The sequence below is a fragment of the Cryptomeria japonica genome, chromosome 8 (assembly GCF_030272615.1).
Source record: "Cryptomeria japonica chromosome 8, Sugi_1.0, whole genome shotgun sequence".
Classification (NCBI taxonomy): domain Eukaryota; kingdom Viridiplantae; phylum Streptophyta; class Pinopsida; order Cupressales; family Cupressaceae; genus Cryptomeria; species Cryptomeria japonica.
The window spans coordinates 333,643,223-333,656,377 of record NC_081412.1 but is presented as its reverse complement, the minus strand read 5'-3'; the positions used below and the strand labels follow the sequence as shown (position 1 = coordinate 333,656,377).

The 13,155-nt window shown below is 35.5% G+C and overlaps 1 protein-coding gene across 5 annotated transcripts in view; it reads left to right on the top strand.

The window, feature by feature from the left end:
* LOC131061527 (uncharacterized) overlaps positions 1-13,155 on the top strand; it is a 215,196-nt gene that overhangs the window by 84,050 nt on the left and 117,991 nt on the right. For all 5 annotated transcript variants that reach the window (XR_009110550.2, XM_057995263.2, XM_057995262.2 and 2 more), the window contains one exon: positions 2,123-2,267. Coding sequence is in view for 4 of the 5 variants with exons in the window: in XM_057995263.2 (XP_057851246.1) it covers positions 2,208-2,267 (60 nt within the window). In the remaining variant the exon portion in view is untranslated. The remainder of the gene's footprint in view (positions 1-2,122; positions 2,268-13,155) is intronic.

Genomic DNA, 13,155 nt, shown 5'->3' with positions numbered 1-13,155 from the left:
GAGAGTGCGTTGCTTCCTCTTAGAATAATGCCTTGGGCGCTCCTTAGTGAGCAGTATTAAATCTTGTTCCTGTCATTTCAAAGTGATCAATGATGACACTGGTAACTCCATTTCAACCCTAGACTGCAATACTTGATGAGACTTTCCTATCTCTCTAATACTCCAAAGCCTATGCTCTTTGGGGTTCTTGTTCCCTCTACTTGTTTCTAGACCACGTGTTGGTGGTCCCCAACAGTATTGGATTTTTGTTTTTGGTTCTAACCCTTTATGGGCCTCTCTACGTTTCTCTTCCTAGAACTTTCTATTGTAATATGATATACTCTCAAGTCCCTTTTGTTAGTTTTTAGTGATTAGATTAACAATCAATGAGTAGAAAACAAAATGCACAGTAAGGACACACAACACAAATATACCCTGGGAAAACCTCCCTCTTGGAGGAAAAACCCAGCAACTAATGTCTCAGATCTGCCTTAGATTAATCACAGAAATAGGTTACAACTTTGCCCAGCTAGGGCACAAACGCAAGTGACAAGACACAACTTATCTGATCCTGGGACCTGAGATCAGACTTGAAGAAGTCTCCAAAATGCAGGTACTACTGCCTATATCAGGTTCGGCAGCTTCAGAACAGCCTAGGGTGATGTTCACTCAGCTGGTAATGAAGTTCACCCAGCTAGGAAGAGATCTGCTAGGGCTCAGACTGAGATCACAGACCTTCAAAGTATGTTTGCTGACCTTTGGAGCAGAACAGATCACATTAAGGCAGATGATATTCGCTTGAGTTATATCACTTGTGACCTCAAGTCACTTCCTTTATATACATGCCCTTAACCCTTATGCCTAGGTCGACTTTGGCACCAAATTACAAATTCACAAGTTACATTATAGGGTCAGACCCATTTATAACCACAAGTTACATTCACCATTATAGGGTCAAACCAATATCACAAGTTACATCGGATAGGACTTGACCAATAACACTTTACAAGTTACAATATTAATAGGTCCTGACCAAGCTATGTTTTACATAATGTCTACACGCTACATGAATTTCTCTACATGTTACAGTTATAGGGCTGACCTATAACCCACCCAATTAGGGCCCAATACAAAGGCAAATTGCTAAGGCCGAAGGCCCATTAGCAATTCGGCTGACTAGGTCGGCCCACCCAAGGGATCCGACCTAGCTATACATCAACACCTTTGATCTGGTTTTGGTAATCCATGGACATTAATATGATTTCTTTCTTTCTTTCTTTCGTAGTGACCATTCCTTCGAATTTTTCTTTTACATAAATTACTTTTTTGTATAATGAAAATTACAGAATTTATGCATAAACAATATGACTGATGACTGAAGTGTTCCAAGATACTGTCAGCTTTCAGGTATGATGCTAAGATGAGCTTTATAACTTGCCAAGTTGCCACGGCCAAGTCCCTCCTAAGGTTTTTGTATTCCATGGCATAGAAGTTACATGGGAAAATGAAATTCAATCTCTTTGATCATATGAAGTAGACCATCCTTAATCTTTTGCCTTCATTGTTTAGAAACATGTTCCTAAAATGCTTCCAATGTTAAAATATTAGTTTTAAACAGCTAAGATTTTCAGAAACCAAACTTATTTTGGTACAATGAGATAAAAGATATCAGCTGTAATGCATTATATAATATGGAATTTCTAGTTAGATTAATTTGATGGTTATATTCTATATGAATCTTCCTCCACTGTCCTCTTTTAAGAAATTTTTTTAATGTCCAATCTTTTATTCCTTTTGTCCCTACCACAGACACATTAAACTATAAAGTGAAGTCATGGTATAATTAGAAGTGCTTTAATTCTCTGTATACATATTTTGACTGTTGCTTTTAGCAAGTCAAGCTTGAAACAAAATATGAAATTTACATTTCATACTGTTAAAAATTCACATTTTTTTGAAAACAGAATGTGCCACTCTTTTATTGCATTTAACATGGCAAAAAATATCCAAAAAAAATTGAACTGTTCCCTGACTAGGATACTAATGTTCCAGAAAGAACTTATTCGTATCTGGACATACCCATCTGTTTGTATGACCATTTGGTTTCTTGTAAGATAGTTTGACATATGGTTGTAATGTGCAGGTCGTTATGTTCCACGCTGAAGGTGCATTAATGGGTGACGGAGATTAATCAGGACCAAACAAAGTTGTTATTTAGAGATTATTCAATGGCGCAGCTGATTCTTTTGTTCACTTCTGTGATTGCAGGCATTCTTATGTGCAGGATTGTATGCCCCCTTGCACCTAATATGCTTATATTTAACTGAATGGTTGTGTGTATCTGTGAGTTGAATGGTGTGAATATGAATGAACACTATTCTATATACCAATGAATGACATATTTAATGATTATCTTTTCTTTGAGACTTCTCATGTATACTTCAGCTAATAAATGATACTGCAGTGCACTTGATTTTATTAGAAGGAAAATGTTGCAGTCCTCCTAAAGATTTTACAAAAAATTCTCCAACCCTCTTGGCTTTCGTTAAGTGCTGTAAATGTTGTCAAATTGATGTCTCTATGAAGGTCACATGTGAATTTGTCTAGTCTAAAAAAAACCTTCCTGTTAGATTCAAATAAGCTGAATGAGCGGAATTTTAGTCTAGAAGATGTAGGAAACAATTTATGTATATGGAATTCTGGGATCTTGTTACCATGGTATCATTGCGTTTTTGTTTGTCTTGTCTATAAATGGCATGATAGTTTCAACAGACAAATGGCATTTGATGCCCTAATCGACTGAATAATTTGGAAGAATGATCTGAAGATCTGGCAGAACTCCATAGTTACTAATGCCATAGGGCCATCTGGTTAGGGTTAAAAATGATCGAGAAATTGTGTTCTTCCAGGGGTGTGGTAGTTTATCTTTACTTGCAATTGGCAGGAATGCATCTGACCTGTCAAGCCAGAAGATCATGGGACAAGTATTGTTGCAAGTAACTGGGACAAACCATAAGGACAGATGAAATTTATTATTTTCTGCATAGAAGGCTGGCTTGCATTCAGGGGCGCTAGAATGAGAGAATCATTTTGTCTTGATTAACTGTTAATGAAGGTCCTCCCTTTTAATAAAGATGGTAGACTTCCTTAAGATGCAAAACGTTTTATGTTCATTTGTTGATCTTATATATTCTTTTAATCTTATGAGCCTCATACCATGCTTTGGTTGGTAACATTCTTTATGAAATAATTGGTTTAACACCAACCAAAATTTTATGATGTTAACAAAAAGCTTATATGGTGAAACATCTTCAAATTGCATTCTCATAGTCCACAACAAATTTCAGTGATACTATGATGTATGATATGATGAACACAAAGAACATGAAAATGATCATTCAATCTTTGTTTGAAGGTCAAATGACCTGTATTCTATGGTCTAACTCTGTAGTTGCAAGCTGCATTCTATCATGTTCGAACATGAAAATGATCATTCAATCTTTGTTTGAAGGTCAAATGACCTGTATTCTATGGTCTAACTCTGTAGTTGCAAGCTGCATTCTATCATGTTCTCCTAGTCGTTGGGAGGGTATTGTTTTCAATGAACAATCATAGGGCAGTGAGTCTAAATTCGGTCTCATGAATATTTAGCTGCAAACTGTATTGTAATGATTGATTCCAATATTTGGATGTGTTTGTTCTCAATAAATGTGGATTTGATGTTATATTTGTACATGCATTCAAATGTTCCCATCCCCACACCCAGCTCTTCCAGCTAAATTTCAAGAAGGGTGTTTCACATTCACAATTTGAGGAGGTTTGACTTGTTTTCTGATAACTGCAATAATAAAATTGTAGAATTAGTTTTTTAGACAGTACTGGTAGATTATCAAATATAAATTGCATTTTTTTGTATGCAACAGGGTTACGTTGTTGATTGATTATTTGTCATCTTAGGTCGTGTATTTCACTTTTTGGTTATGAATGGTTGGATTGAAGGTAGTGCCTTAGCCAACTAACACAGATCTTACAAATAGCAAGTCAAATGTCAAGTAAGGATCGTAATATGACATGTCTTCCCTGTACCAAGCATAGGCATCATATTGTATGCTGCCTGATGAAATAAATCTATTCTTCTCTATAGCCTTCTATATTATGTTCATGGTATGTGATTATAATTTTTTGGGTAGTATTATTGATTCTTGTTTAGCTGAATGTAGAACTTATGCTCTATTGATTCTGACTGATGCAGCTTACATGCAAAAATTTGTAAACGAAGACTATATTTGGAGTCTTCACATTTTCATGAACTGTAAATGATTGGATGGAAAAGCCCCTGTGATGTCTTAGCAGCAGCTACTCACTATGATTCATCCTACTATTCTCTTCCTTTCTCAACTCTGTTTAATTCTCTGCATTATATTGAACACACCTTTAGATATCAATATTTGATGGTTCAATCTGCTTGTGGGAAAAATGTCAACTGGAATTGAAGAAGGTAAAGCCATACTTGGAAATGAGGCCTTGTTTGGTGGAGTTGGAGGAGCTGCGCACATGCTTCCAAGAACAACTCTTTAAGCATGCTAGCTTGTTCATATTGAAGCCATTCATAGATGAAAAAATTTGCAAAAAATCCTTTAACTCCCAATTTTTCGCAAGTCATTTATGGCAATGATTTAATCTACAAAAAAATCTTGGGCGTTTTTTTTGAAAAAAACAGGGTGATTTATTGAAAAAAATCACAAAAAATCAGGAGAAAAACTCAAATAAATCTGCAATAATGATTTGTCGGGTATTCTTTTACTGATTACTATCATGCAATTGATTACATAACCTTGCACCTTGCCATTTGCGAATCAATTAGTGTAATTGTGTATCTATCCACAACAAGTTAAAAATAGGTGCCTTCAAGGGATGTGGCGTCTTTGTGGGAAGAATTTGAATCCTTTGGGTGTATGTGTGAGGAAAACTTCAGTATGGTGTTTTTAAATGATATGGTAGTTTCATGTGGAAGTCTCATGCTTCTTGAACCATGTTCTTGACATTGAAGGTATGGTGTGAAAGCTGACAAAGTTCATCAATGTGTATGAGATGAGTTGAAAATTTGAAAGGTTTTGTGTGCACATGCCAATGCCAGCTATTGAACAAACTACAAAGTATTTATTTTATGGAAGATGTGAAGTAGAGGAGAACTTTAATTCTACAAAAAGGAGATTAAAGGAATGCAAATTCTCTGTAATATGTATTGAACTCAAATTCATTTAGAGGTTGCACTTATTTTTTGGTATATGATATGTATTTAATGCAAACTTTGGTTTATATATGATGGAAAACAGTAATATGTTCTACAAATTCAGTGTATATGTGTGTGTTTTTCAAGAATATTTTAAGAATTATATATTTTCAAATGTTCAATAAATTTGCCGAGTTTTTGTCGATTTTTTCCCGATTTTTTGACGAGTCCCGAGTTTTCAAAAATTTTGGGCCAAAAGAGTTATTGCCGAGTAAGAGTTTTTCATCTTTGAAGCCATTAAGGTTGCTGAATATGAGTAGGAGTAGACATATTTGAAGGCTAGGGTGGTTGACCTTGAGAGTGGAATTTAATAGAGATCAATTTAAGGGTAAGATTCAAGAGGCAAATTCACATTGTGAAATGTTCCAAAGAAGGGGAAATTCTAGCAAAGAGCCATTTGAAGAAATTCAATAAGGAGATTTATACAATTAGAGCTAAAGTGAAGCAATTGAAATCTGGTGGGGTAGGCTCTTTTAGTTCATGATCAGTTGGAGCAGTTGTAACTCTTGGGATGTCTTCTTATCCATATCCTTCTTGACATTGTATTTGATTCTTCTTGATACTGTATATTGGCTGGGTTAGGAGGGATGCTGACTTCTTTCAAAGGGGAGATGATTGTAGATTGTACTATTCTATTGTAATGTCCCTAATTCTGAGGGAGCCTAAGTCATTTTCTTTTTTTTGTTTAGGCTACTCACAATGATTCATCCTACCATTCTCTTCCTTTTTCAACTATTTTTAATTCTCTGCATTATATTGAACACACCTTTAGATATCAATATTTGATGCTACAATCTGCTTGTGGGAAAAATGTCAACTGGAAATGAAGAAGATAAAGCCACACTTGGAAATGAGGCCTTGTTTGGTGAAGTTGGAGGAGCTGTGCACATGCTTCCAAGAAAAACTCTTTGAGCATACTAGCTTGTTCATACTGAAGCCATTAAGGTTGCTGAATATGATTAGGAGTAGACATCTTTGAAGGCTAGGGTGGTTGACCTTGAGAGTGGAATTTAATAGAGATCAATTAAAGGGTAAGATCCAAGAGGCAAATTCACATTGTGAAATGTTCCAAAGAAGGGGAAATTCTAGAAAAGAGCCATTTGTAGAAATTCACTAAGGAGATTTATACAATTGGAGCTAAAGTGAAGCAATTGAAATCTGGTGGAGTAGGCTCTTTTAATTGATGATCAGTTGGAGCAGTTGTAACTCTTGGGATGCCTTCTTATCCATATCCTTCTTGACATTGTATTTGATTCTTCTTGATACTGTATATTGGCTGGGTTAGGAGGGATGCTGACTTCTTTCAAAGGGGAGATGAATGTAGATTGTACTATTCTATTGTAATGTCCCTAATTCTGAGGGAGTCTAAGTCATTTTCTTTGTTTTGTTTAGTATTTCAGACTTCCGCATATTGGCATTCCTTTCCTTAGTTCTCCACACCCCTACTTCTTGCTGCCTTCCCTCGTATAGGCCTTTTGATTTCTATTTCCCTGTTCACTTGGCACCCTAATTTTTGGACTATTGCAATTCAAACCACCTCTCTAGTAGAATGAAATAAGAAGCAAATTGAGTCTCAACTATTTTTTGGAATTGATTTTTTTCTAAAGATCCAAAGCAATAGCAATGAAATGTGGTGGTTACAAATGAACATTTGCACCTTCTTTGCATCCATCACCACTTGTTTTTTCACCCACTCTATCTTTGTAGTGTTTTTGAATGCATCGTTCATAGCGTGTACACAACAAGGGGTCCAATAGATGTCCCTGTGTAGATTGAATCAATCTATCAACTGCCCTACAAATATTGCTATATTAGTAATCACTTGCACTGCATTTTGATAATTGATGTGCTCAATGTATTCTCATAGGATCTAAAATGGAAACCCAACTTCGTTGCATTTTTTGAGCAATCAATTTTCCTTAAGAAGTATTATTCTTTAGTGGGTGAAACTATAGTGTCGAGTGGATTGTGTCTAATATTTGTCCACGCATCCATGATTACATTGTAGTCTGGTGCTATCCATTTGAGTTCCTCTCCTACATCAAGATGTTAATCTTGGAATAACATTTTTCCAAGAGTGGTTTTCAATCTAGTCCTCTAGGACCTATATAATAGGACTAGCATTGTTTACTTGGTTGAGCATATCTCTATACAAAGGAGATTGAGCAACATGGAAAAAAATGCCATTAGCAAAATAGAAATTGGCAATGACCTTATTTTTAACCTCCCTTGCTTGTATATTGAATATATTTGTGATTGGGTTAGGTGATGATGAACTCGCAACTTGTTTTTTCTCTTGATTCCACAACACTCATCTAAAGACAAAAGTGAAGGTAGTCTACCTAAACAAAGGTCCTAAATCTTGCGGTGTTAGGAAATTGTTAGTCTAGTGACATCCCCTTGAAATGAATTAATCATCTTAGTTCTCTCCTCAAATGTGAGCTTTAGAGAAGGCCCAACCCCTTTACTCGTGGTATCTAAAAGGTGTACATTAACTCTCAAAATGTTGCTATTCCATCTCTTTGGGAAAATGTTTCATTTCTATTTCCATTTCCACTTGAATAAGTTACCTCTTTTTTCTCAAGTATTGTTGCAAAGGTACATGAGATTTTCTTATTAAATGGGCCTTTGGCATATCGCACGAACAACTCTAAGGGCATTCAGATTTCAATGCACCCCTACTTGAATTGTTTGTGGCTATGATTGCTGCTTGGTTGCTCACAATTGATTCCCCATCAATTTCATTGTCCAAATCAAGGTCATCAGTGATGCCAATGTTACAAGACTTGAACTTGGGTTGGACTCAACAATCTGATTTTTGACTTGGACTTAATAAACTCAACTTAAGAAATTGAAAAACCCATTAAATATATTAAAACTCTTATTGTGCACCATTCAATAATAACCTTTAAACACAATAAACTAATCAAATCAAAGTTCATTTAATCGCAATATACAAGTATGCTTCAATCACATGAGTATAAAAGTGGATTTTACTTGAAGCATAGATAAATATTGTCAAGTGTATAGAAAAATCATGAATGAAAACCATGGCATCAAAACAAAGAGTACAAGTCTATGGCTTAGAGGAGTCGACATCATTCATACTAACATCCATAGTTGTACAAGTCTTGTGTGGACATCTAAGATGGGTCCTTGATGATGATGCAACCATGATATTTGCCTATATACTAGTGACACCAACATCCAAGGGGTCTATTCATGTTCTACCTCCTTTGCCATGGCTACTAACTTTGGCACTAGACCCACTTGATCAAAGCATGCAAAGTCCTCCTTCTTGAAGATGGGATCATCAACCTCGGTGGTCCAATTTCACTATGGATCAACCGTTTTTAGAGTGATGGGAGATAAGTTGGTGTCCAAGGTTTGTTTGTGATGGAGGGAAAGTTTATAGTGAAAACAAACAATATCATTTAACTTTTGCATCGACAACCTATTGTGCTTCTTGGAGTTTATGTGTTCAAACCATTATTACAAGACTCTGACTTGCCTCCAACTTGCAAACTGATTTTTGACTCAAAGTCAGGCTTGACACTCGAAACTCAAAGATTTTTAAGGGTTTAAAACTTGTTTCATGCATCCTTCAACAAGTAAACCTTAAAGATGCAATAACCTCATTAAATAGAAGCTACTATGATTGCATACACAAGTATACATTGATAACATAATTGTAAACACAAATTTTAGTTGAAGGAAATAACACATTTAGATATATAAATATTGACAAATATATACAAAACTCATTGTATATATCCATGGCATCAAAAGTTCCAAACAAATATCAAAAGCTAGAAATCTATGGCTTAGAGGTGCCTACATCACTTGGTCCTCTTGCATGGGCATTTAAGATAGGTCTTGGATGATGATGCAAATGACACCCACACCAACATCCAAGTTGTCTGCACATGCTTTGTCCTCCTTTGCCATGGCTACTATTTTTTCATCTCTATCCACTTGGTCAACCCAATCAAGGTCCTCATCACTAAAGATAGGATCCTTAGTCTCAGTCTTCCAATTTGATTGCGGATCAACCTCCTCTAGTGTGATGGTTGATAAGTCATTGCTCAAAATTTGTTTGTGGCAAAGGTGAAGGTTGTAATGAACATAAACTAGATCATTCAACCTCTGCATTGATAGTCTATTGCGCTTCTTGGAGTGCATGTGCTTAAACATAGTCCATGTGCTTACAACCTAAAGCATTGCATGGTTTGTTCAATACTCAAATTGCAACCCTTTGAAGATTTGGTACCTTGGCACCAAATCTTTCCCACGAAATCAATCTCATTGTCTAACTTTAAGCTTCAATAATTAATACTAATATAAAAAAAAGAAAAGTTAAAAGTTAAAACTTAAATTATGCCCTTAAAAGATTTTTACTTGGTTGCAATGTCAATTGTGTTGCCTTACATATATCTCGTGCAAATCTAAATATCTCAATCTTGGTGACTATTTGTGCTCCAACACAAGAATTAGGCATCATCCGCTCTATGACTGTGTAGAGCCCACCTAGAACCACCTCATTTGCCTTGAAAACAAGGTGGAATTGGAATGGTGGATTAAGGAAATAAGCAGCTGAGTGTGGGGCTTCTGGAGTTGGAGGTACCATTGTCTATCAATAATTTTCCAAATGGGGTGATACTTATTATCAACTTTTGCATAAATGGATATAATGGCCTCCTTGGCCCTATTCACGCCCTCATATTTGTAGCCCATTGTGGGTTCTCCCCATGCGCAACTCCTAGGAGAACCACTAAAGGCTTTATGAAGTGCAATTATTGTGAAACATTAACATAAGCAAGTGTGAACAAAAATAAGCAAATAAAAAAAAATATGAATAAAAATTTATTGTAGAATTAAATTTACCTCTATGATTTCTATAGTCAATACCTTGAAGCATTGCTCATCAAAAATCCAATTTGCCACATCGACATTTGCATTGCTCTTAGCATATGATGAGGAAGTCCACTCCTCACTAACAAACATGTGCTTTAAAGCTTCCTGTGTCCGAAGCAAGGATTGTAATGTGATTAAATTGTTTGCAAATTGTGTTATTGTAGGACGAGCCAACAACTTCCTTATGGATTGCCTCATTAGGTTGAGTACCCACATATGCTTGGACATTAATTTACAAATACTTTTTGTTATCTCCACAGGCGCTTTGATCCATGGAATCTTGTCAAGATCTTACAATATGAGGTCAAGGCGATGAGTAGTCTACCTGTAGCAACATAATTTGTTGCATTATCTATAACTATTTGTACCACATTCTCCTCACCCACCTTAGTCAAGGCTCCTTTCAAAGCTTCACAAAAGAATTCAACATTTTTGGTGTTTTATGGAACATCAATATACTTGATGAAAATTGTGCAACCTAAGAAAGAAACAAAATCAATGATTCAATAAAGCATAAATTAAAAATCTTAACCACTAAATCAACACATTGTAAGAAGTTCAATCACATGAAGAAACAAGAAAATCTAGTAATGTTCTCAAATCTGGAACTGTTACATGGTTGGCTTAAGACACAAATTGCAATTGTTTGAAGATTTGGCACCTTTGCACCAAACCTTTTTCACCATGCATTTGAAATGAGAAGAAAAAGTAATACAATCTCATTGTTCAACTTTGAATTTCTACATTAACATAAAAAGGGAAAAGTTTTTGTATTTAAAATTAAATCATACCCTGAAATAGTTTTTGTTGGAATATCATTTAGTTTAGCTTGCATATGATTCATGCAAGGAGGTCCTTGATGAGCCCATAAATTGTCCTTATTATTCAATGTTTTATGACATCTTATCCATGTTTATAATGTTAATCCAATACATTTCTAAATATTACCTTGGTTTCACGAAGCATTAACTATGATTAATGATGTTTGATTGGCATTTGTATGTATAACTAGTTAATGCTAAATAATGGTAATATATTATGATGAATGGTTATTATTAAATGTTAAGTATTTTGGAACGATTAGCATGTTGTTTGTGAGAGGTTTGAGTCATTCATGTAATTTGAAAGAACAAGAAAGAAGTTAACAATTGTCAGCATGTAGCTGTTGGCTGGACGCGCAAAAAAAGTCAAAAAACTAGTTTCAATAAAATACTCATATCTCTGTCGTTTATTAACGAAATGTAGATCTTCAAAATAATTTGGAAAGCTCAAAAGGAGATCTAAAAATCTATTAAAGCGTTTGAGGTGAATCACAATAGTTAAGGAGCAACATTCACTAGAAGTTGACTAAGACAAAATTGGCAGATTTGGAGGTAGCAATTAAGGAGCGAGTTTTAATTCAATTTGGACTCTTCCACCTCTTCTCTTGATGATCTTGTGGATTTGGAGTTATTGATGTCAAGGAACAAAGGAGAAACCTGTGGGAATGATATAGCATGACTCATAAATCATTATGACATGTTTATACATACTTTTCAGCCATAACTATGTTTTGCTGTTGTAAGAGTTTGATTGGGATTGTGACACTATCAACTCTATTAGGTCTTTATTATTAATTTGTTGAGGAATCAGTTATCTCCTTGCTGTTGTGGGAGAATTGACATTTGTTACAAGTTGATTAGAGTTTGTAATCCAACTCCAGGATTCTATCTACAAATATTGGATCTTGTTGAGTTGTGAAAGGGATAGAGTATCCAGTTTGTGCTAAGTTTTGTCAAGCATTAAATGTTTGATGTATTTCAAAACCATATTTGTGTTCTAATTGTCTTTCCATAGCACCTCTTTCACATATGTATTTTGCAACTTTTAGGATATTGGGAGGTTCCTTGAGTTTAGGCTTCTCATAACTAGAAACATGAATGGTATTGACTTGATTAATCTCTTTGTTATTGTAATGTCCCTTGTAGTGTTTTAATTGAGTAAGCAAGGAAATGTTTGCTAACAACCTGTCTTTTTTTTAATCTGCGTGTTATGCTGATGTATGTCTTAGTAGTTTCAGTTTGATATGAAGGACATCAAACACCTATTCCTCATGAAAGAACAACTACAAAGGTCTTGCAAATGAAAGTATGATAGCCATGAAATGCATAGACAACTATCTAGAAATGTAACATAACCAATTATCATCATTCATTCACCCCAAAGCTGAAGTCTTCAACAAGAATCATATTTCATGAAACTGATATAAACCTCTATTAGCTCAATATGAAGGACTGAATGTCCCTCACTCTTAAGGGAACCCTTCGGAGGATCTCTCACCCCCTCAGTTATGCAGATCGAAGAGAGGTATCGTTCCCTAAGACCAAATCTGCGGACAACCCTTGGCTCCACAGCCACAATACAAGAGAAGAAAACAAATAATCCTCATACTCAACAATGAATCTCCCTCCTCTATTTATTCTTTTCATATCCCATCATAAGATTCCTTTTTATCCGGTAGGTACACTTTATTATTATTTTATTACATATATTATTTTAATAGCGCTTTTTAAAATATTATCACATTATAATTAAAGTGCACACATCTCATGATACGTGTTATCTCCCTATTTCGCCATAAAACCAAGTAGAAATAGAATGTGAAGCCACAAATTTCTGCCAAGTCGACCCCTAATTAACTCCTTGGTCTACGAGGGTCAAATTATAGGCCAACCTCGTGAGTGTCCATGTGCTAAGGAGAAGGGGACATTACAGTCCGCCCTCCCTGAAATTGCTTGTCCTCGAACAATCTCAATGTTGGATGTTGTAGAATCTCCTCGCTCTCCCAGGTAGCATCCTCAACCGGCAAATCCTTCCATTTGATCAAATATTCCCTGATAACTCTCCTCCTCAACTGCTTCTCCCTGACATCCAAGATAGACTCAGGTACTAAAATCAACTTACCCTCATCATCCAAGGGTGGTAAATTC